The 23718-nt window shown below is 40.1% G+C and overlaps 1 protein-coding gene across 1 annotated transcript in view; it reads right to left on the bottom strand.

Annotated features, from left to right (window-relative positions):
- The window catches only part of LOC307041270 (copine-8-like), a 78030-nt gene that overhangs the window by 16367 nt on the left and 37945 nt on the right, over positions 1-23718 (bottom strand). Inside the window, exons 5-10 of the mRNA XM_079684578.1 lie at positions 21183-21222; positions 15459-15535; positions 6655-6718; positions 3183-3286; positions 1267-1371; positions 479-520 (exon numbers count right to left, since the gene is read on the bottom strand). Of these exons, the coding sequence (XP_079540704.1) occupies positions 479-520; positions 1267-1371; positions 3183-3286; positions 6655-6718; positions 15459-15535; positions 21183-21222 (432 nt within the window). The remainder of the gene's footprint in view (positions 1-478; positions 521-1266; positions 1372-3182; positions 3287-6654; positions 6719-15458; positions 15536-21182; positions 21223-23718) is intronic.

The following is a 23718-nucleotide window of genomic DNA, read 5'->3' as shown; positions in this document are numbered from 1 at the left end:
AGTTCCCTCTGCACATTGATGCTGTTGATGTGTGTAATCGCTAGAAAGAAAATAGTTACTACATGAATCTGCTCGCGAAGGGGTCTATGGATTATGTTTACTAAATGTGAGATCATTTCTAGAAATTCTATATTTTATTACGGTGTCTTTAAAGATTTCTTCTTTTGTATTTTATGTCTGCAGCATGACATTAAGTCAAATTCCTCGTATGTGTGAACCTACCTGGCAATACATTATTCTGATTCTGAGAAAGAGACATTGCTTTGAGTTTTTCAAAAGCATGTTATGTTTAGCTTTGAGCATCACAACTAGAGCGTCATCGAGTTTGATTATATTAAAGATAAGGCAGACCTCTTTGAAGCCAATATCTCCAACACTCGAGAACTCACACCAAAGAAAACTACATTGATCCAAAGGATTTTTCATTTGGGGTCCATCTTAGTTTAAGAGTACAAACGAAAGAGCATTGTTCCCTCACCCTCCATCTCTGTCCCAGTCGTACACCTCCACCTTAATGCTCCTGTAGGGAAAGACAAGAGGAGAGAAAGAAATCCCATTAAAAATCCAATTAGCACTGATATACAGTCTTTCTGCTTAAAAAGCTGGTAACTGGTCCGTGGAGGGCCGGGGGCCCGAGAGGACAAACCTGCGTAATGCAGAGAGTGGAGTTTTTTTTATGTTGTTATCAGTATACTCTGGTGTAACACAGGCAAAGAGGAAAATAATGGGAAAAAGATCAAACAAATAATAAGAATTATGCCACAAAAGCTGCCCATTCCTCAAATCTGTAATAGAAAGACTCAGCAATGAGTTACATGTATCTGCTCCTTAAAGGTAGGGTAGGTAAGAATGGAGAAACCAGCTTGAGTGCGAAAGAATTTGAAAATACACAACCGGAAAAAATCTGCCTCTTCCTTCAGACTTCCTCACAGAGCCCCTCCTCCAACACTCACGAACGCACACATGACCAATGAGGGCACGAGATAAGTGTGTGCACAGATGGAAGGCTGACAGGCAGGTAGGCCATCCAGTTACTTTAGCCGGGCCGGCTCAGATGATTGGTCGTGCTTTTTACAGCGCCACGGCTTCCACAGATGACATTTTTTTATGTATTTATTGTCAAAGCATTTAATATATTCATTGCTATCGGGATGTTAAGAGCATTCCATGGAATATAACAACAAGTGTTTCTGAAGTGAATGACCTATCCCACCTTTAAGAGGAAATGTCAGTAAGTATTGTCAGTGAAAGGTTTGTGTACTGCACCTGTCATAATCTCCGTTGCACAGCGCTCTGACAGGGATTTTGAAGGCCTGCCACACCGGATCCAGATTGTTCTTCACCACTTCTGTTTTGTGGCAGATGGTATACCTGGGAGTGAGAAATGCAAAGCTGTTTAAAGGGGAAACGTTATTCATTTTTGCATTTTTAAATTAACCCTTATGTTGTGTTCGGGTCTCCTGTGACCCGTTTCAAGTTAAAATTATACAATAACTACGCTCTAGTTTTTTTTAACGGAACGAGGCTTCATGATATCCTCCACAGCAGCTGTATCAACAATACAAAACTGATTTTGACCATTTTTGCCAAGTCTAAAGGTCTCTAAAAAAAAAAAGTGTATCATTTGGTGTTCAGGTCTGGGGAGACCCAGCAGAATTTTTTTTGGGTGACTCGGGGTCAAATTTGGCCCAATCAAGATTCATCATTTTCTTGGACATAATTAACAGTTTTCCAAAAAACAATCCATATAAAATAAGTAAGTTAAATACACCACTAAATTTTTTACATTTGCTATACCCATCCTTCTACATATCATATTATAAGTGGGGAATTTTCTCATCCCAACATGATAGTCAGCCTCCCAAAGGCTCCCTTTGACAAAAAGCAATGTCCTTTTTCTGCTGGAATATTGCAGAAAAGAAGCTCTTGGGCAAACACCTGTTAATGATACTTAGACATTTTGTTCTCCACATATTAACACATTAATGTTTGCAGCATAAATCGGAATAATTAAAAAGCTAAAGTGAGGCTTAGAAAGAACTACATCACGGTCACATGACTTCACGTCACCACCGCTAAGCTAAAGGCGGCTAATGTTCGACACGATGACTCTGTCTCATTTAGTCACTTGTCAGCACCCACCATGTTTAAGAAAAGTAAAAGTTTCAGATTTTCACTTTGGGTATTTACTGAGCTATATCACGTTGTGGAACAAAACATTCAAATCTTTTTAGCTTGTGTTAACTACAGATCTCATCTCAGACCTTTAAATACAAACTCATTCAAATAAAGTAGACTTTGAGGCAACCGAACAAAGAAGTGTTAAAATGCTAACTCATTTCTGTGTTTCGGACATATTCCTGCACCACTGTACTGTATAGGCAATCTTTTCACTACTATAATTGGTGTCTAGGAGTTGAAGCTGGCAGTAGACAGACACCACAATATAGTTGAAATAGTGCATAAACCAAATAATATTAAATATACATTTTTCGGCTTTTTCTCTCAAAGGAGAACACAGGACATGTGGTTTACAGAGCTAGACAGAAAACGACTTTAGGCTAAGAACAAAACCCTGTGACTCGCTCTCTGTTATGAGATGAGTGGAATGATATAAGTATTTTATAAAACATGATATTTGACTGAAATAATAGCTTCCTGTTCTTTTATATGCGGCACCTAGTCTGGCTCTTTGTTACCACAGCGTGCGGCTGTCATAGCCCGCGGCGGAACATTTAGGCTGCATCAGTAAATACCCAGCTGCAGAACAAGAGAGTGTGGCTCCACTAAGACGCTGAAGTCGACTTGAATAAAAGCATCTGCGGGGCAAAGAAAGTGCGACCTCCGTACACATTTCTCCTGAACTCCATCTCCTCTGTCCTTTCTGCCTTTATTTTCCTCTTGTCAACTCTGTCCCATTATCTCGGCTCATCCCTCCTTCTGCTGCTTTCTCCTGTTAACGTCTGCACGCCGTAAGTCACATATACTGCACCCAGCATTATGTAACACCACATAGGCAGTTGAGTCCTTACAGTATATCCTCTGCATGGAGGCTTTTTGGAGCATGACAAATCACGCTCACAGTCTATATTCATTTCAGGCATCTGTATATGGTGTGTAAAACTGAGATAGCTGCTTTTGTTCATTCAGAACATTGACGGGGGAAGCTGCTGTCAACTTACGATCCGTCTTCGTTACTGCGGTAAAAGACGAGGAAAGGATCTGATTTCCCGAAGAAGTCCTTCTTGTCCAGCTTGTTGCCACAAAACTGCAGCATCACGGACTCCTGAAGCAGAGGGAAGTAATCAAAAAGAAACGTTAGACAGCCTCAGGTCAGAAGAAATGACACACAATTGCTTTCACAACACGTTATCATAGATCCTCCTGTTAATTAGCTTTAAATAAATACGGTTATAGAAACGTCTTGGAGCACGATATTACAATGTACTGTGTATCCAGGAAACTAAAGAACACTTTGCATATCTATAATTGTTCATATTGTTAGACCACTGAGTCCTGGGAGCTAATATCAAAACTTAATTTGATCCTTCCGGAAAACAAAGACAAGATTAATTCAAGGTAATCTCACTTAATTCCACCCATGAACATTTCGAAACTTGCTTATTATCTCAGACCTATAATTAATGATCTAATATTTAATAGTGTTGTACGGTTTTTGAAACAATGCCTTTCCTTGTTCTAGTTCTTAATTGAGCAATTTCCTTTTTCTCCGGATGAGTTAAAGAAAAAAGCAAAACATGATCAACTTTAATGCAAGGCATGTTGTTTATTACTAGAAGATCAATCAATGGCTCTACAATCATTTTTCTCTCATAATATGTTGTTACAAAACAGCTATATCATTGGTAGGGATGGGTATCGTTAAGGTTTTAACAGTACTACTACTTTGATCGATACCGCTTATCGGTCCGGTCTTTTAACGGTACTCTTATCGGTTCTTTTGGAGAGAAAAAAAACAAGGTAAACTAACTAAACAAATTGTGAACAAAACTAACATTGCTTTTTATTTAAATTAAATAAATAATATTTCACATCAAAAGAAACAACAGTGTTTTAACAAATGTTATTAAATAATCTGATGACAGAACTGTGAACAGAATAGCTGAAACTTTAACAAACTAAATAACTCGGTTACCTCTAATCATTAACCCATGTTTGTATCATTGAGTTAACTCCGTGTGTTGCTGCTAGCATACATAACACCTGACGTGGAAACGTTACTCGTGGATGGCGCTACGGTGCTTTCACATTCAGCCCTTTTGCTAAATGTTTGGACAAACTGCTCGTGTCACCGCCCTTACATGATAAACTCTTATTGTACTTTTGGTAACGAGCATTGTCCACATCGAGACGGGTAAAGTTTAACCACACCTCGGAGCGCTTCGTCCTCCTTGCCGTGTGCGTGTGTGTGCGTGTGCGTGTGCGTGTGCGTGTGTGTGTGTGTGTGCGTGTGTGTGTGTGTGTGTGTGTGTGTGTGTGTGTGTGTGTGTGTGTGTGCGCGTGTGTGTTTGTTGCTGCATGTAGCAGCTGCGTGTGTGTAAACTGCCCCACCCCCTCGCACATCGACGGGGGAGAGAGAGATCTCTCTCTGGAAAGATCGAAAATACATCATAGATGCATTTTATTTTATTTTTGCATATTAGATAACGGAGTTGGTGACACTAAAACTGCAATATAATGTTTATGTAGCAATAATACACATGACATATCTTTTTTAAATGTCTCCAGTACCGATAAAAAGAACGATAATGTCGGAGTTTAAAAGTACCACGGTCTTTAATAATTCAGCCTCTGGCGCCTTTGATACCAGGGCTCGGGCTCGGTACCCATCCCTCATCATTTGACACTAAAACGTGACATTAACCATTTAGTATTTAGACCTTAAAGAGAAAAATGCTATTACATTTCACTACAAATACCTTTTTGTAAAGTGACGCATCTAATCTACAGCAAACAACCAGATGGGCCATTTTTGCACTTTTTCAAGAAATAGCTTATCTAGTTTGAGGTGGTTTGTTTTCTAGAGTCATTATTGTGCTCATCACAAAGTTCAAATGAAGACAGGACAAGAGCGTAAAAACAGTCTGCGTTGTCTTGAAAAGCTAAGTCTTCTAAACTGGTCGAAAACGTACATTATGAACAAAAGTGGATTTATTGATCTTCCAGCAGAAATATAAACCAAACCCCCTCTGTGTTTAAATGACCACTTTTATGTTAAAGCAAACCAGTTAAGTCATAACATTGTGAGATAGTGCTTGATGCTTCTTCCTAATTGCAGTAGTACAGTGGTATTTTTAGACAATACACATTTAGATAGTACACTTAGCTCCTCTAATTGAGGTCAAATTCTGGTGTCATGGCAACGCGAGTGTTTCACAAATAATGTCCTCGGTGCATCCTTACATCAGTCAGTGCAACAAGGGATTAAGACGGTGTTGGGGAGTTGTAAAGTGAACATTTTTTATAATTGTTTTGTTTACAACCAGTTTGTAAGTATATTAAAACTAATGCAATCTTGTAGCTCCACAAAAAACAAACTGCCATAAAGTTTATATTGTTAATTTTTTGTTGACTCAACTTCTTTGTGGTTTTGTTGAGTTGTATTGAGTTATACTGAGAGGTGTTTCTAAAATGATGTACGTCCTTTTTTAATATATATTTGAATAAATTGGGATTTCTGCAGAAATGTTTGTTTTTAACAGTATTGTTTTTAGTTCGTCTGACTTTTTCTTTCTCGCATTTCTGCACTATACTGCCACTTTTATCACAGCACTTCCACATTTGTCAAAGTCCTTTGTCATTTTATGTATTTTATTAATGTTTTAATATGTATTTATTTAGTTTTTGCTCTTATTTTAACGCACCATACACCGAAGCAAATTCCCAATAAACGAAACAGGGTATATGCAGGAATCCTGAAGTCAGACCTTTTTTAAGACCCTTTCCATACATTTTAAGACCTCATCGTCACTTGGAGTTCTAACCGGTTACCTTGGCGACACACTTCACCTCACATTGACTATCTACAGTATTGATTGTCCTTCCTCCTTATCTTCCAACCATTTGGAGGCAGACTTGCATTTCCCCATAACGATGTTGTTTAACAACCGGCGTAAACGGAGCTTCGCGCGCTATCAAGCAGTGCGCGAGCGATGTCCTGTTCAGATGACGTCAAATCCAACGGGATGCTATAAATAAACTACACAGAATCACACTACACACCTACGCAATGATTACATTCAGGCAGACTGTAGAATACAACCTCTTTGGACAATTTGAATACTTATTGAAAACAAGCTACAAAATGTAATACCTTAGAAAATGCCGTTTAATACTTTTTAATAGCCTTCATTTTCGCTAAATTAATTGATCAACTTGTATTACTTTTTAGGACCCCGCGGACACCCTGGTAAAAGTATACCTAATAAACACGTAATGTAAAATGCTACATTTGTTTAAAATGGTTACAGCTATTTTATTACAAACAGTCATATTTTGACTTTGAAAAGTACCAGACGAGTGCATCTTATCACGTTGAAAGATGTATGAACCGTAAGGTCGGTCTAATTAGAGAAAAGGTATCTTGAAAGTCTTCCTCTGAATGAATCAACAGGGGAAGCAGACCGATCTTACCCTGCAGTTGTTCAGCTCCTCTGCTCTCACGATGAAGGTTCCACATTTCTTCCCTGGGATCCCACTGGACAAAAAGAGGGAACAAATGAAAGATTCCCTTTACTTTCAAACAGCCACAGGCCTCAAACAATGCTTCTATAACAGGTAGGACTATGGTTTGAAACAGAGACACAAGAAAACAATATGTCGTCTTTACTCTATACTGTAGGTCCTTTAAAACGTGTTACATCAGTTTTATTTTGGTTTTTGTATCTCTTGCATCTTCTTTCAATTCCTAAGAAAAAAAACATTGCTTACACTAATTATATTTAAATTATATTACCCTTCTTTCTGTTACAAAGAGCTCAATGCAAACTCTATCTGAGAGAAATCGTCTTGATACTGTGGTGTGTTTTACATTCTGCGCTGTTTTCACACTATTTCATAATAACATTGATCCTACAGCACACACTGTACATTGTGGTTTTTAGTATCAGAACTGAATACACTTTACAAAGGCTTGAGCTCTCCAGTTGGATGATAAACTGCATTTAGCTGTACTGAATGAATCTAATATTCTCAAATGAATACTGATAAATACTGTTTGCTACTTAATCAGGCAAACAGAAGTATTTTATATTATTCTGTGCTGAAGATGTCACTTAAATACTCAAACTAGACCACTATATACTGTATATACACTGTAATATACACATTGACCACACATTTGTACATACTTGTTGTTAATACATATTGTAGTACAATGTGCACACTGTGTTGTCACGATACCAACATTTTGGTTTCGATACCGATACCAAGTCAAGAATTGCGATTCCGATTCTTTTTTGATACTTTTCTTAAAAAAAGGGAAACAGTCTTAAATGTAATTATTGCGCTTTATTTCACATCAGAACCATAACCATAACACAAACTTTTAAACAATGAGAACAGTAAATTAAATAAATGACTAGAATTTGTATTAAATACAATTAAGCATCATCTATAAACAACTTTTTTGTTTTTCGCTTCTGGCGTCTTTTTTGTCAACAAGCCGAGGCGGAGCGGCAGTTGGACTCCCACTTGCAGCCATGCTTCTCGCTTTCTCACATGCTCTGGCAGCTAGCGCGTGCACGAGAGAGGGGAGGGACTTAGAGCGTGCTTGAGAGGGGAGGGACTGCAAGCACGGCTGCAGTGCAGGGAGTGGAAGCAGTGCACTGAATACACGGCTCTTATTAAAACAGCGCTTTCTCACCGGACTACTTTTCCCCGTCATTCTTAAAGTACCGATACTAATGAAACGGAGGAATCGTAACGTTTTTAACGGCAGGGTATCGCGGTACCTTTCAAGTATCGGTACACCGTGCAACACGTTTGTATTCATATGTTTTTTTCATTTTTATTTTAAGATTAAGGAAATGTCACCAAACCAAATTTCCCCCCAGGATAAATACTCTTCTATAATATTCTTAAAATCTGTCATCTGAGACGCCTTGGAGATTGGGAATCCAATATATTCTTCTCAAGTCTCTCTAACATGTATCTTCCTGATTGTGTAAATACATATTAATGTATGCTGGATGAACACCTTTGAAAAAGAGCATCAACATAATCTAAGCACATCCAGTGACATTTCAGCTGCTTGTTTGTTTACATCCTGAGCTGGTGAGGCGTAATATTCAGCCAATAAAGCCGAGGGAGGCTGACCACTAAAAATAGAGCGGATGAATGCCACAGACCGCGGGCCTGAATCAGAGCGAGGACGTGGGAGGGATAATTTCATTTGGCTAAGCACTGTCCAGTACAATAACAGATGTGGAGACACTGATGGCACATTGATGCGAGGCTTTGATATCCCCACTCCCACCTCCACCCCCCGTCACCTGAGACACACCGCTGCCCTTTGATGCACGGGGGAGCATTCAGTGCAATTAATTTAGCGTATGAGAAGAGAGATGGCTCAGTAAGGGGCAGATGGAAAAATGGCAGGGAAACAGAGAGAGAGAGATGGAGGATGAGAGGCGGCAGAGTGACGCTGTACACGGACTAAATGTGATTTTACACTGTGATTATCTTGTGTGCTGATAAAAGATACCTTACATATTAGTAATAAGGCGGATATATCTTTTATTCTAGATTGCCAGCATATTAAACTAATAAGATGTCGACAGTAGGCTCAACATTTGTTTTAAAGAGGCTGAATTATAATCATTTTCAGGTGTATATCAGTATGTAGTGTCTCTACTTTAAAGAGTCCTCTCCTGCTGATGTTCAGGTGTATATCAGTATGTAGTGTCTCTACTTTAAAGAGTCCTCTCCTGCTGATGTTCAGGTGTATATCAGTATATAGTGGCTCTACTTTAAAGAGTCCTCTCCTGCTGATGTTCAGGTGTATATCAGTATGTAGTGTCTCTACTTTAAAGAGTCCTCTCCTGCTGATGTTCAGGTGTATATCAGTATGTAGTGTCTCTACTTTAAAGAGTCCTCTCCTGCTGATGTTCAGGTGTATATCAGTATGTAGTGTCTCTACTGGGACATGTCTCCATGCTTTAAAGTTCAAAAAGCTCTTTATTTTTCTCATACTGTCTGTGCTGCAGCACCTCTTTTCACCCTCTGTCTGAAACCAGAGCCCAGTCTTCTCTGATAGTTAGCTGGCTGGCTCTGTTGTGATTGGTCAACCACTTAGAAATGTCCCGCCCCTTAGCCTATCACGTACAATGTGTTGTAGCGCTAGCTAAAACAAGTGAGTATTACCTCGTGATATCACTATGATACGGAAGTAAAGAAAGGAGTCCAAAGGAGCTGTTTTAGCCTGGGGGGGGGGGGGGGGGGGGGGACTTTGAGATTTGAGCCTTTGCAGACCATTTACATACACAAAAACCTATTAAATTAAAAACAATGTTTCATAAAAGCAGTAGTTTTAGTTTTGACTCGTCACTATACTGTATGGCTCAATTCATTAGTGTACTTTGAATACTGCCACACTGTTTATTATCGGTCACAAATCAACAATCTGTTTTAATTGTATCATCTTAGCATAACAAGAACAAAGACTGAAGTTGATTGTAATCTTTATTCAAGTAAATTCATCTGGAGTTTTGCCCACATCCTCTGTTGCCAACCAACTAAACTCCTGTTAGTTTCTCCTGATCATTTAAATGTTTCTTTAGTTTCAGCAAATGTGGTCTTTACCTTCAAACATTTTCTCGCAAGTGCCCGAACTTTATTGAGCATGAGCTATTCTAACTACAGATAAGTAGGAAGCGAGATAACTTGCTCATTAGCTACTTCAATCTTCAGTGCAGTTTTAATTATTTTCAACCACTTGCCCGATTGGGTAAAACAGCTTAAACTTAATCAGCACTCAGAGCAAATGGAGGAAGCAGTAGGACGGTTATGTAATGAGACACGAAGTAAAGCTGATTCAAGGCAAGGCAAGGCAAGGCCAGGCAAGGCCAGGCAAGTTTATTTATATAGCACTTTTCAACACAAGGCAATTCAAAGTGCTTTACAAAAAATGAAAGACATTAAGAAAATGGTATTTAAAATCAGTCGTTAATAAAAGAAACATTAAAAGAAAAAAATACATGGATAAAAGTTACAGTGCAGTCTAAGATATGAATAGTTCAATTAAAAGCAGCGACAACAAGAAAAGTCTTGAATTCCAGAAGCCCTGTAAGAGTCCTACAACTTACAGTAGGCCATTATAACACATTTATACTGACCGACCATGCCTTAGTAAAGTAATATAAGTGCAAATATTGTACAATTCTATATGGGTTTTTCAGGATTGTGCAGTACCATTGGCAATGGTGTTGTATTAGACACTTTTAGGGACACTTGAGGTACTTTTTCATTCATATAAATACAATTACTCATAAAGAAAGGAGTAAAAATATAAAGAAAAGAGTTTCGTGTCTCCCAAGAGCGGAAACAAAACAAAGCAAATGACTGATTTATGTGACTCAAAATGTGCTGTGAAGTCACTAAAGTTTGTTTAGATCATACACAAAAACTAAAAATCTTACAAAACATTTCTTTTGTGTGTTTGTAGCATATCGTCATCTGTCGTCTCTGCTGCGCTTTATTCCTGTGATGTGCCTCCGCTCCACTGAGCAGAAGCGTGATGCTTTTGACTGTAGATGTGTTTTTTTGTGTTTCACTTGGAGGCAGCGGAGTGAGTACCAAAACACACACACACAAAGTTGCACACATGTATAAACGAGCATTGCAAAATAATAGAGATAACTAAAAATAGCTTTGCATATAAAAAAAGGGTTAAAGTTGGATCGAGGGAAAGACTGCAGGCCGAGGTGATCACGTGACTTACGTGATTACATCATGTTTCATCTGTGTCTTTCATCAGAGGGCCATTCAGCTGAAATCACTGATTGATTTCACAAACACACACACACGCACACACACACACACACACACACGCACACACACACACACACACACACACACACACACACACACACACACACACACACACACACACACACACACACACACACACACACACACACACACACACACACACACACACACACACACACACACACACACACACACACACACACACACACACACACACACACACACACACACACACACACACACACACACACACACACACACACACACACACACACACACACACACACACACACACACACACACACACACACACACACACACACACACACACACACACACACACACACACAGATATCCTGTCCTACTCACTTTTGGCTTTGCTTACATCTGCATTACCCAGCCGGCCAACTCCAAATATTCGGATAACCCGATAGGTGTTTCCACCCTAAGAATATGGTTCCAATTTAGAAGTGCTCATGGACTTCATGGATCCTCTATTCATAGTCCCATTCGCAACAACCATCTCTTTCTCCCCCCTTACACTGATGGGTCTTCTCTACGTGGCAGAGGTTAAGCCTTATCAGAGTAAGGGACTTTTACATCAACAATGTTTTCGGTAGCTTTAGCCAACCCTCTGACAAATGTAGCCTCCCAGACTCTCATCTATTTCGCTACTTCCAGGTCCGTAACTGGGTTGAACTAAATAACCCTTCCTTCCCCAATGTCCCTTCGGATTCAATAACTGACTCAATTCTGGACACTAACAACAGAAAAAGGTCTGGTTTCAAGAATATACAATTCCATCTCCCGTCCCACAGAAACATCTCTTGGTAAAATCAAACAAGATTGGGAAGATGAGCTAGTCCAAGCAATAGATGATGAGGTCTGGGATGGCGCATTAGCGAGAGTGAACAATAGTACGTCGTGTTCCAGGCTCAATCTTATACGACTTAAAGTTGTCCACCGTATCTATTACACCAACTCCAAACTCTCCGAAATATACCCTAATGTCACGGATACCTGTAACAGATGCCACACGTCACCAGCAAACATGACTCATATGTTTTGGTCTTGTCCTCGCCTACGAGGATACTGGACAAGCATTTTCAAACACCTCGCTGAGGCCTTGGACGTGGTACTGACACCGTGTGCAGAAACTGCCATTTTTGGAGCACTACCTGGCCACCGAACGATGAGGAGGAAAACTAAGGACAGTATAGCCTTTGCATCTCTATTAGCACGTAGAAGAATACTACTTGAATGGAAATCCTCGTTAGCACCTAAAGCATCTCTATGGCTTAAAGATCTTATGTTGTATCTGAACTTGGAGAATATTAAATATAACCTGAGGGGCTCTTCAGAAATGATTGAATCTGTCTGGGGCTCTGTGATAGCCTACGTAGCTGAACCTAAGTTAGGAAGAAAGGGGGGACTATGAATGTATGTTTTTTTAGTTTTTTATATACATGTATGTATGTACGTGTATGTATGTGCATGTGCATATGTGTGTATGTATGTGTATGTAAATGTGTGGGTATGGGTGTACGTGTGTACATGTATTATTGCTATTATTCTTAATTTCCTTATCTATTAATTTTTTTTAAATTATCTTTTACATTATCTTATTTTTACCTATATATGTATTTATTTACTTTACTAGCTAGGACCGGGGGGGGGAAGGAAAAATATAGACCGTATAAATGTAACTCATTGTGCCTGACTAAATAAAAAAAGATATATACATTTTTTAAGATATACAGACAGAAAGACACGGACGTAGACACCAGCTCAGCTCTCTCTCACTAGAGTTCCCTTTCTCTCTTTTGAACACACAAACATAAAAGTAAACACACTCAGCCAGACACGCACGCACGCACGCACGCACGCACGCACGCACGCACGCACGCACGCACGCACGCACGCACGCACGCACGCACGCACGCACGCACGCACGCACGCACGCACGCACGCACGCACGCACGCACACACACACACACACACACACACACACACACACACACACACACACACACACACACACACACACACACACACACACACACACACACACACACACACACACACACACACACACACACACACACACACACACACACACACACACACACACACACACACACACACACACACACTTGAGGAGAGGGGTTGAGGCGAGGGACAGACTACTGAGGGCCGGCTGCAGCAGGATTAAAAGAAAAGTAACAACAAATGATTCTCTTCGGTGAGCTGAAGTAGAATCTATAGTTAGTAACTAAAAGTTAGGAGGGGAAGGGGCATTACATTTTGTATTCCACATAGCAATAGTAGTGTTTTTCTTTCATGTATCAAAACTGAACCCTTTATTAAAACATATAGAAACAGAAAAGGGCATTTTCTTAGAATCAAAACACGTATTGTAGTGGATGGCATCAGATTGGATATATAGAAACGTTACCATGGTCACATACTTATGAATATATAATACCTTGCTTATATCTTGTTATGTATATTTTCTACTTTCTTGTTTATTTCTTGTTTTTTTAATTTGCATTGTACAATGCCATGTCTTTTTATGTTGCTGCAACACAAACATTTCCCAAATTGGAATCAATAAAGTGCTTCTTATCTTATCTTATGGTGAGGCAAAACACCAAGGAGACAACACTTCTACGATAGAATCTGGTATTGGATTTCACTTGCTCGTAAATGGTGGATGGACTGTATTTATATAGCTCTTTATCCAGTTGTTACGACCCCTCATAGCCTTTTATATTTCATCATTCACACCCTATTCATACAGAGCAATGTTCCACTTGCTCAAGGGAACTTCTATACAACCCTTTTACACACAGTTGGCAATGCCATCAGGAGCAACTGAGGTTAAGTATCTTGCCCAAACACGTTGGATCAATCCCACAACAGCCCGATTGAAGGATGACCGTATCACGCAGGGTATATGCAGGAACCCTGAAGTCAAATGTAAGACCCTTTCCATACATTTTAAGACCTCATCGCCACTTGGAGTTCTAACCGGTTACATTGGCGACACACTTTACCCCATAATTCAGATAGAACAAAGCACGAGAGAATTAATTGTGTGACTAACCCAATGCAAAGTTTATTAGAAAAAGAAAAGAAAGTAGTATTTGATTTAGGCATTGTTCCCAAGAGATAAAACATATGTTAACACTTTTCTCGTTCTTAATATAGATTATTATTTAGGGTCGATATGTGTTGACTTTACTTTAAAGTAGCAGATCACTGTGACTGGATATAGTTTGGCTTAGTGAACGTGTGTCTCTTCCTTGGAGGAGCAGAATCGTCCGGACTCCGCTGCGGCACGGATTGGCTATCGGGAGAGTCTGGACTTAAACGCCACGACTTTCTGGCTATTACTTAGCATATGGGACCGGACAGCTTTGATCCCCATCGACAGAGGCGATTCTAGAGTCTGTGGGCCCCTCGAACCAGCTTACATCACCATCAGTGGCACCCCAAAACACTCTTTCCCCCCCCCCCCCCGGCGGAGTGAGGCAGTGAAACTTAAAATAAGAAGCAGAATTTTACAGCGCGCTATGCATGGGGCCGCCTTGAGAGGGTTTCCCGACATGTCGTTGCAGTAAATTAAAGGGTGTTTCATTTTGTCGTTGCTGTGGACCTTCTTAATACCTTGGAAAATGCTGTTTAATAATTTGTGATACTTTTTAATAGCCTTAATTTTCGCTAAATTGATTTATCAAACCGCTCACACCCTGATTACATCACAGCCATAGTCACCACAGTTGCTTTGATTATTGTAACCCTTGCTGGAAAACTGATGAAACGTTAAATGAAGTGTTTACACCCAAGAAATTCCTTTCAAGAAGCACCTAGCTTCACACAGAGCAGCGAAAGTGAAATATACACGACTGGGCTACAGGTTTCTCTACTTGGTTGAGCAAACTGAGATATTCATCCAGAGAAATTCCCCCTGATTATCTCTTTCTGCTTCAGTGGAGGCTTCAGTTCAGTTTAGACGTCCTCAGAAATGGAGCAGGGCGCTCACCACTGACAGCTTCCCTTTGGGTGAACTGTCCCTTTCCACCACACGCTGTTTACCATCTCAACATGTTTACAGTCTGTCATTAGGCCTGCTGCTGTTTATCTATTCATCTCATTTGACTGATGGAGACAGTGCTCGCTTTCATCAACGTCTTGGCTCATTTTCATGCCCCTGCATCGCTTCACTTCAAAGACAAACGGCAGCAAGTGATCTCATCAAAACGCGGTGATTTTCAATTCATAGCACCGTAGGAACAGAATCAAAAATCTGCACCTCAGCACAAACTGCTTTTTGTGTCACCTAATGCCAGTAGCCCTCTGATTAGAGTGAGGCACCATAAACTCTTTGCTTTAAACGATGTGTGTGTAATTAAAATAGCAGTTTGTGTGCGCGTGGCACTACTTACATCAAAGGTTTTTCCATGCGGCTTCCCAGGGAGCCCACTATCTCGCCAAGCGTGCAGAACGCCTGGCCCAGAAAGTCCTGCATGTGTGGAAAAACATGTCATTAGGCTCATGAAATGGGGGAAAAGGGAAAATGTGGAGGTGGGAGAGCAGGGAGAAACATTCATTATTGATGTGGTTAGTACTATATTTAGGACTGATCCAAACTCAGCGTGTGGTACAGTAGGTTTCCCCATTATGGTGACTCAAAGTGTTCCATGATTAGTTATTTTGTAAGAAAGTTAATTTAATATATATTTGTATGACCATGAAGTTGTAAAATGTAAATTGCTTCTTGGAAATGTCATTCTTTTTATTTTAATTAATTAACAAACCCATCTTTTTCCCTGACAGTTTTATGATGGACATAAAAAGGACACTTAATCAGCAACTGCTTTTACACTTTATTGTATTATTTAAGTCCACATTCATACATTGATGTCATTTATGGTCTTATCCCATTAAATCCACATTTCTGATGATACATTTAAAAAAAATCTCATCACTGTCACTATGTTATAAAAGCACTAAGAGGCAACCATGATATCTCTTTCGACTCCACTTCGAGCGATAGAACTATTAACAAAGCACTTCTATACTAATAAAGGGCTGGCTTATCTAAAGCCAGTTGAGTAGCACTTAAAATGTTTTGGCTCTATGAAACCTGATGTAATATCTTTACATTTCATAAAATGACATATAGCTGATGCTTCATCCAAAGCGACCGGATGATAAAAATCAACCAGAACATACCGACTCAAAAAAAAAAAGACTAGAGCTAAGAAATGATTGTGTGAGCTACATACAGAACCCTTCTTTTATATATGCCACTTATATATATGAATAAGAGACCTTCTGCCTCCCTGATATCGATGGGCTTTCAGGGTATTTGGTGTAACATATTGTAATAGCTGATATATTCCATTCGCAGCTACTTAGGTTGTATTTCAAGATCTTTCCGAGCTGAGGTCATAGTTTTGGCTTGCTTTCTCTTTTTTGCTGTATATTTAGCACGTTGACAGCTAAGCGTGCAGAGGGTCCCGTGTCCTTGGTGATCACTGCAGGGTGACTGAGGAGAGGACTCCGTTTGGGGAGGAGGAGCCTCTGGCCAGCAAGAAGAGCAAAGAGGGGAGGGGGGTGATACAAAGTCTGGGACTGTGAACGCACTGCTACTGGGGCATCCCTACCAGACTGTGTGTGTGTGTGTGTGTGTGTGTGTGTGTGTGTGTGTGTGTGTGTGTGTGTGTGTGTGTGTGTGTGTGTGTGTGTGTGTGTGTGTGTGTGTGTGTGTGTGTGTGTGTGTGTGTGTGTGTGTGAAATGACAGAGGAGCAGCGTTGAGTCCAGCGGGCAGAAAGCTGCTTCAAAGATATTTGCCGGTGCTGAGCAAATCCCCCCCCCCCCCCCTCCCTCCCCCCTAGCCGAGGTCTCCAAACAAAAAGAGATAGAATGCTCTGGCCTGGACTTCAGCAGTGTGCTGCTAGCTAACAGTTAGAGCCCCTCACAGATCTGAGGCCAGAGGCTGAGGCGCCGCGCATTAACAGCCTCAGTGGTGGCAAGGAAAAAAAATAGAGGTTAGGAGGGTATCTGCGAGTAATAACGATCACAGCTGAATCCCACAAGTCCTGTTTTTCAAGTCTCCTAAGCTCTTTAGCTTTCTAAATGTAGTGAAATATTATAATATATGTATTATTATGCTTATGAACGGGAAATCCACTTTTAGTTCAATTTGGGCATTCAGATTATATGAATATTGTTCCCATGAATAATCAAAAAGGTGAATCCTGACTCCAAGCTTGATCTTTGTCAGGTGAAAGTGTTCCTACATCCTTATATAAACATCAATATGCTTCATATTATTATAAAATGCAGCATTTTATTTCATTGTACAGTATTTCATTTAGTTTCATTATATAAAATATACTTGTTTCTGCGTTATACTTGCACCATTGTGTCCATTTCACTTGATTTCTATGAATTTCTTCACTCGTGTCAAATATTTGTTAGTCTTACAACATATTGTATCTGTGACGAAAGAGCCTGTGACTTAAGATTTTCATTGACAAAACTACCCTGAAGCTGCTTCAAGAGGAAATGTGTTATTCCTTTTGGTTTTCTAGCTTTGCTCCATTTAGCAAAGGGGCTTAAAGTCTGCAGTAAAATCCTGACAGCTTTCAAATACTGATGAGGTGACTCACTAGTATTTAACTTAATTACTGCCTGCAAACAAAGGAGCAATTTCCCGCTCATAATAACTTGCTAATCCTCACATTTTAAATAATGACTGTTTCTAAGAACATTGATGTATTTTACAACCAAAATAAACAAGAGTAAAATAAAGGATTGTGCACCGGGCCGTGACAAGCTTCTGAATGGATGAGAAAACAACATCATGCTCTTCATCTGCTGGCACACAGGATACACAGCCCCTAATTAGATTTTACTGTACGCTCCATCTCTGCACATCTTCCCCTGCAGCCATATCCGCACAAGGTATGCAAACCATATGGCCGAGGAAACAACATCTGCTGTGACGAGAGGAGGAAGGCGTCCTCAGCCATTGATGCTGCCAGGAGAGACGATGTGTTTCCCTCCGTTTATTCCTCTACTTTCTCTTATTTAAAACGACTGGAGATGGACTTCTCCGGGACAATGGAGCCATCACTGCGTGCCAGATCTCCAATCCCACACATCCACAGCGACGACAGGACGCATCCAAGCGTCCTCAGCCTTCATGCTGAGAGTGAGTCGCTGCGCTCACACTGCTCAGCGCTCTCAGTAGAAGCCTGGGGGCTGAGGCTGAGGAAAAGAAGTGCCTGCAGTTGGCAATGAGTTGGCAGCCGGGTAATAGGAAACAGGGCTGGGGGTGGAGATGGAGTCCAGGTTATGGACAGAATTGGAGCAGTGCTGCTGGAGCTTCTGTTTGAACCGAAAGCCAAGGATTGGTGCTGAAGGGCAGTGAGATCCCAAGTTACAGGTTTTTAAATCAAGATGAAGTTGGAGCAAAGAGAGGCAGCATGGAGAGTGTTTGGGAGAACCTGTATTTCATCATGAGCAGAGGCTGTCATGGTTTTGGATTTGTTGTTCTCATTTTCCACCTTTTATTTTGAAATGTTTTCCTCCTTGTGTCTTGTCTGGTCCTACTTCCTGTGTTTGCCTCCCTGTCTTTAGTGTGTCTGATTGTGTTCACCTGTTGCCCTTGTGTTTCTGCCTCCCCTGCCCAGCTGCGTCGTGTGATTACCTTTCTGTGTATTTAGTCTTGTCTTCCCCTGTGCTCCAGGTCTGTTTTTGTCGTCGTTTCATGTCCATGCTACCTGACGTCTCTTTGTGTCCGTGTCCCCTGCCTCACCTACGCTCGTCTACGCTCGTCTGTGTCTCCTGCCTGTTCCCGTCTGTAAGTTTGTTCCTGTCTGTCGTGATCCCCGGTTTTGGTTTTGTTAATTAGTTTCTTGTTTTTCATATCTTTTAATAAAGCTCTCTTTTTGTTAAACCTTTTTGTATTTTTTAACTGCACTTGAGTCCTATTTTCCCCAAACGTGGCAGTGGCAGGAGGGCACGCAGGGCGATCGCAAAACAACACCCTTATGAGAAAGAGCATAAGCAGGAACAAATAGACGCCTGATGAATGACAACACTGATATGATCTCAACGCGTTATTAAAGCCTGTCAGCTGACATTATTATGTTTGGTTTAAGACTAGAAGAAGCCTGTCAAAATGTAGATCACTTCTCCTATCTTCCATTTGATCATTTTGATGAGCGCTGAAAAGCCCGGAGCAACTCAATGTCTATATTCCAAATCATCTCTTTTGCCTCATTAGCACGCTTAGCTCCGCTCCACTCGATTCCCCTTTGGTACCAGGTACTTTTCTCTGCTTTGCTTTTCACTGTGGATAATGCCCCATCAGCGTAGGTGGGATTCTTATCTTAATGTCAATAGCAAATGTTGCGTAAAAGTAGTGAAATGATCTTTAACGTGATTCTTACTGATCGTTTGATCTGAAACCAAACAGAATAGAGTCTGCACCTCGTCAATTTTACAGACTGACACGTTTTCTAAAGGTCTGGGTTGAGATCATTACAAAATAAATTGCAGTCGCTAATGATAATAACTTTGATAGTTAAAACGAATTTAGCAGGATATTGGCACTATTCACGACTCTCTGAACAACAAGAGGTGCAGTGAACCTGGAACCTTGACTGAGGTGGAACCGAACCAGTACCAATTGATTGGATGCTAATGAAGAACTAAATGGACTGTACTTATATATCCAGTCTTTAAGACCCCTCAAAGCGCTTTACATACTACATGTCGTTAACCCATTCACACAGAGCAGTGTATGTTACTCTAGGAACTAACATGCATACACATTCACACACCGTTAGCCATCGGGAGCAACTCAGGGTTAAGTATCTTGCCCAAGGATACATCGACATGTTGACTGCAAGGGCTGGGATCGAACTCACAACCTTCTGGTTGAAAGACGACCGCACCCCCTCACAGCCACAAATAACTGTTTTTAATCAAGCCTAGTTTAGTCGAGCCATGCTGCACCATGCAATGGAAATGCAGCAATAGTTACATTCATAATGTACCTATTTTAACAAATTGACATTTCAGTACACTGGTGCTCATGACATTCAGGAAATTAAACAACAACTATATAAATGTAAAAAGGCCATATTGATGACTGGATTGAAATACTTTATTAAATATATACAGTATAATGGAGAAATCTCAAATATGTAGATTATTTTCTTGGACCTACTTTATATGGTTGCTTTTGTTCAAATGAAACGATTGCAAGAGCAAAACATGTTTGAAGGGGTTTTCTTTAAACCTCACGAGAACGAATTATAAAAGTTAGAACAAGTTAGAAAAATAGTCAAACTCCGGAGAAACAAAACAATGAGCCAATGAACTTTCATATAAGGAAGAATAAAATGACTCATTTACAGCGACGCAATGTGTATAGTTTCTAATTGCTATTTTGTACATGTTATTGCTGTTCTTATTTTTGACAGCTTTTATATAAGTAAACCACTACACCTCCACACCTGTAGTTATTACATTACATTACATTTACATTTACATTTTATCCAAAGCGACTGACAATAAGTGCGTTCGACCAACAAAATACAAACTTGAAGAAAACAGAATCATATAAGTACATCAGGTTTCATAGAGCTAAAACATTTCAAGTGCTACTCAACTGGCTTTAGATAAGCCAGTCCTTAATTAGTATATAAGTGCTCTGTTAGTAATTCTCTCGCTTGAGGTGGAGTCGAAAGAGATTTGTTTTTAGTCTGCGCTGGAAGATGTGTAAGCTTTCTGCTGTCCTGATGTCAATGGGGAGCTCATTCCACCATTTTGGAGCCAAGTTATGGTATATATAATATAAGATATTCATTCTGAGTTTCAACTTAAAGAAGCTTAAACCAGCATTGCATAAAACAAAAGCAAGCCGGTCAGAAACAGAAACCGTGATGTATTCTGTTTGAGCCATGAACACATTTCCTGTAGGAGATTTGAAATGCCAACATGGTTTCCCCTGTTATGCCACCCTTACCTGTGACATTCTGATTCATATCAAGCTGCTATTGTAGTGGAAGGGTAAACATTACGCTGTATCATACTTCCATGAATGCACGACTGATTGTTGAACAGCTGAGGTGAAGGGCAGACTCACGTGTTTAGAGAGGTTGTCGCTCTTGCAGTCCAAATCATACCTGCAGGAAAGAGAAGAGAAAAAAGGCTTGAGGAACAGGTCTGTGACTGAAAGGCTGCCACAACAAAAATGAAAAATAAATGACAAAATGAAGCTTCTCTCCCTCTTCACCTGTCATTCATGCGAGGCACTTGTCCGTTAATCACTAAAAAGAAGCGTGTCAGGTTTAAAGTAGTTCGTGATTATGGCGCTCTAAAGCTTAAGTGATCCGATTTCATGCATGAGAGCACAACAATATGAGTGGCATCAGTGTCTTTAATGGCTGTCAAGTGAAAATATTTACACTTCACTCAGCACATTTTACATTTGACCAATTTGAAGTATTAGTATCAGTTGAAGAACAGATATATATATATATATATATACAAAAGATAACACGGGAAAACATAAGATATGTTATGGATAATGACACGTAATTAGGAAGTTAAAGTGGAGAAGAAGGAGCTGGTAAACACGGTAAGAACTCTGCAAAAGAGATGGATGGACAGATAGATGGATAGGTGGATAGATAGATAGATGGATAGATAGATAGATGGAAGGATAGATGGATGGATAAATAGATAGATAGAGAGATGATAGATGGATAGGTGGATAGATGGATAGATAGATGGATAGATGGATAAATAGATAGATAGATGGATAAATAGATAGATAGATGGATAAATAGATAGATAGATGGATGGATAGATGGATAGATGGATAGATAGATAGATAGATAGATGGATGGATAGATGGATAAATAGATAGATGGATAGATAGATAGATAGATAGATAGATGGATAGATGGATAGATTGATGATATATGGATAGATGGATTGATGATATATGGATAGATAGATAGATAGATAGATGGATGGATAGATAGATGGATTGATGATATATGGATAGACACATGGACTGATGGATGGATGGATAGATAGATAGATAGATAGATGGATGGATAGATAGATAGATGGATGGATAGATAGATGATATATGGATAGATGGATAGATAGATTGATGATATATGGATAGATGGATTGATGATATATGGATAGACACATGGCTGATGGATGGATGGATGAGTGGATTAATGGAATGATATTCCAACTATGTATGTACATAGCAGAAACAACTTCTAGGCGTGTTTATTCCAGTACTTGGCTCGAACGCGTCCCCAGCAGTATTTGTAAGTGTGTTGAGCGTTGCTGACAAGCGTGTCAAATTCCTTGCACGCATCAAAATAATCATCAACCTAATTGGCCAATTACTTTCATTTAAAATCTGACAGGACAGTTGGCAGACAGTCTAAACATATTTAGGAATATAGTTACTTTAAGCACAATGTCTTATATGCCACTTTTGATTACACTTTAGAGAGTAATGAAATTGCATTATGCAAAAACAAAGTGATGTGGTTTTTGATAGCCGGTCTTTGCCTAAGCTTAGAGGAATCAAGCATCCCATCACTGCCTATAACAGTGAAGAATCACTATAGCAATGGCAATTATTTGCTCAACGCTGCATAAAAAGAGAACTCGAGGGATTCATCGTTCTACATCCATAACGTTGTCTGGCTCACAGTTAAAAAAGATTAAGAATCGCAGCAGAAGAACCAGAGTTAGAGATGTCGTCTTTGTTACTCCACACATTCCTCTTCCTTTTAAAAGCTGGCACATTTTTTACAAAGTACTTTTAATAGGGATTCAACTATCATAGCTTCTCTTCGTCTGACACATTTTTCTAAACCATAGGTAACATCACGCAGGTCAGTAGAGCAATTTATCCACCTTTATTTTCTCCCTATAACCCGTCACCTTGCAGGGTGGCTCAGGTGTGTGTGGACATGTGTGTGTGGATATGTGTGTGTGTGGAGCGCGTGCAGCAGCGTGCAGCGGAGTGTGTAAAAGGGGAGAGCCTGAGTGTTTCTTTCTACAGACAGCATGCCATGTACGATAAGGCGGCTGCTGACAAAACTGTGTGTCACTACAGGAGGGGGTGGGTGGGGGGGGGGGTGGCTCTAATACAGTGATGTTAATAATGTTATTCCGTAACAGCAAGGAAACACGCCGCTATTACGCAATACGCCAAGGGCTAAATGCACAGGTGCGCTTCATGTTTTATTCGCCCCTCGCCTCTGTCACTCCCAAATGTTCATGAAAGATTCATGAAATGTAATTTAATAATGAGAGACCCAAAGCGAGAGCAAGACAGAGAGGGTGGGGGGGTTACGCTTAATGCTGATATATGGAATGTAGTCGAATCAAGTCAACTGTTGTTGTTAAAGTAAGTGTTTCACGATCTGGGAACAAAACGTAATTGTGATTATTTTGAATGATATTGCAATACGATACAGAACAGACTGATCAGTTTCCCAAAAATCACTTGACCAATCACAACAGAGCCGGCCAGCTAACCAATCAGAGCAGACTGGGCTCTGGTCTCAGACAAACAAAACCAATATGAACCTGAAAATGAGTCCCTTTAACACATTGTGGGCTTCTTCTGAATGTTGCAC

The sequence above is a fragment of the Notothenia rossii genome, assembly GCF_949606895.1.
Source record: "Notothenia rossii genome assembly, chromosome: 5".
Lineage (NCBI taxonomy): Eukaryota > Metazoa > Chordata > Actinopteri > Perciformes > Nototheniidae > Notothenia > Notothenia rossii.
The sequence above is the reverse complement of the archived record's forward strand: the minus strand, read 5'-3'. Positions and strand labels throughout refer to the sequence as shown.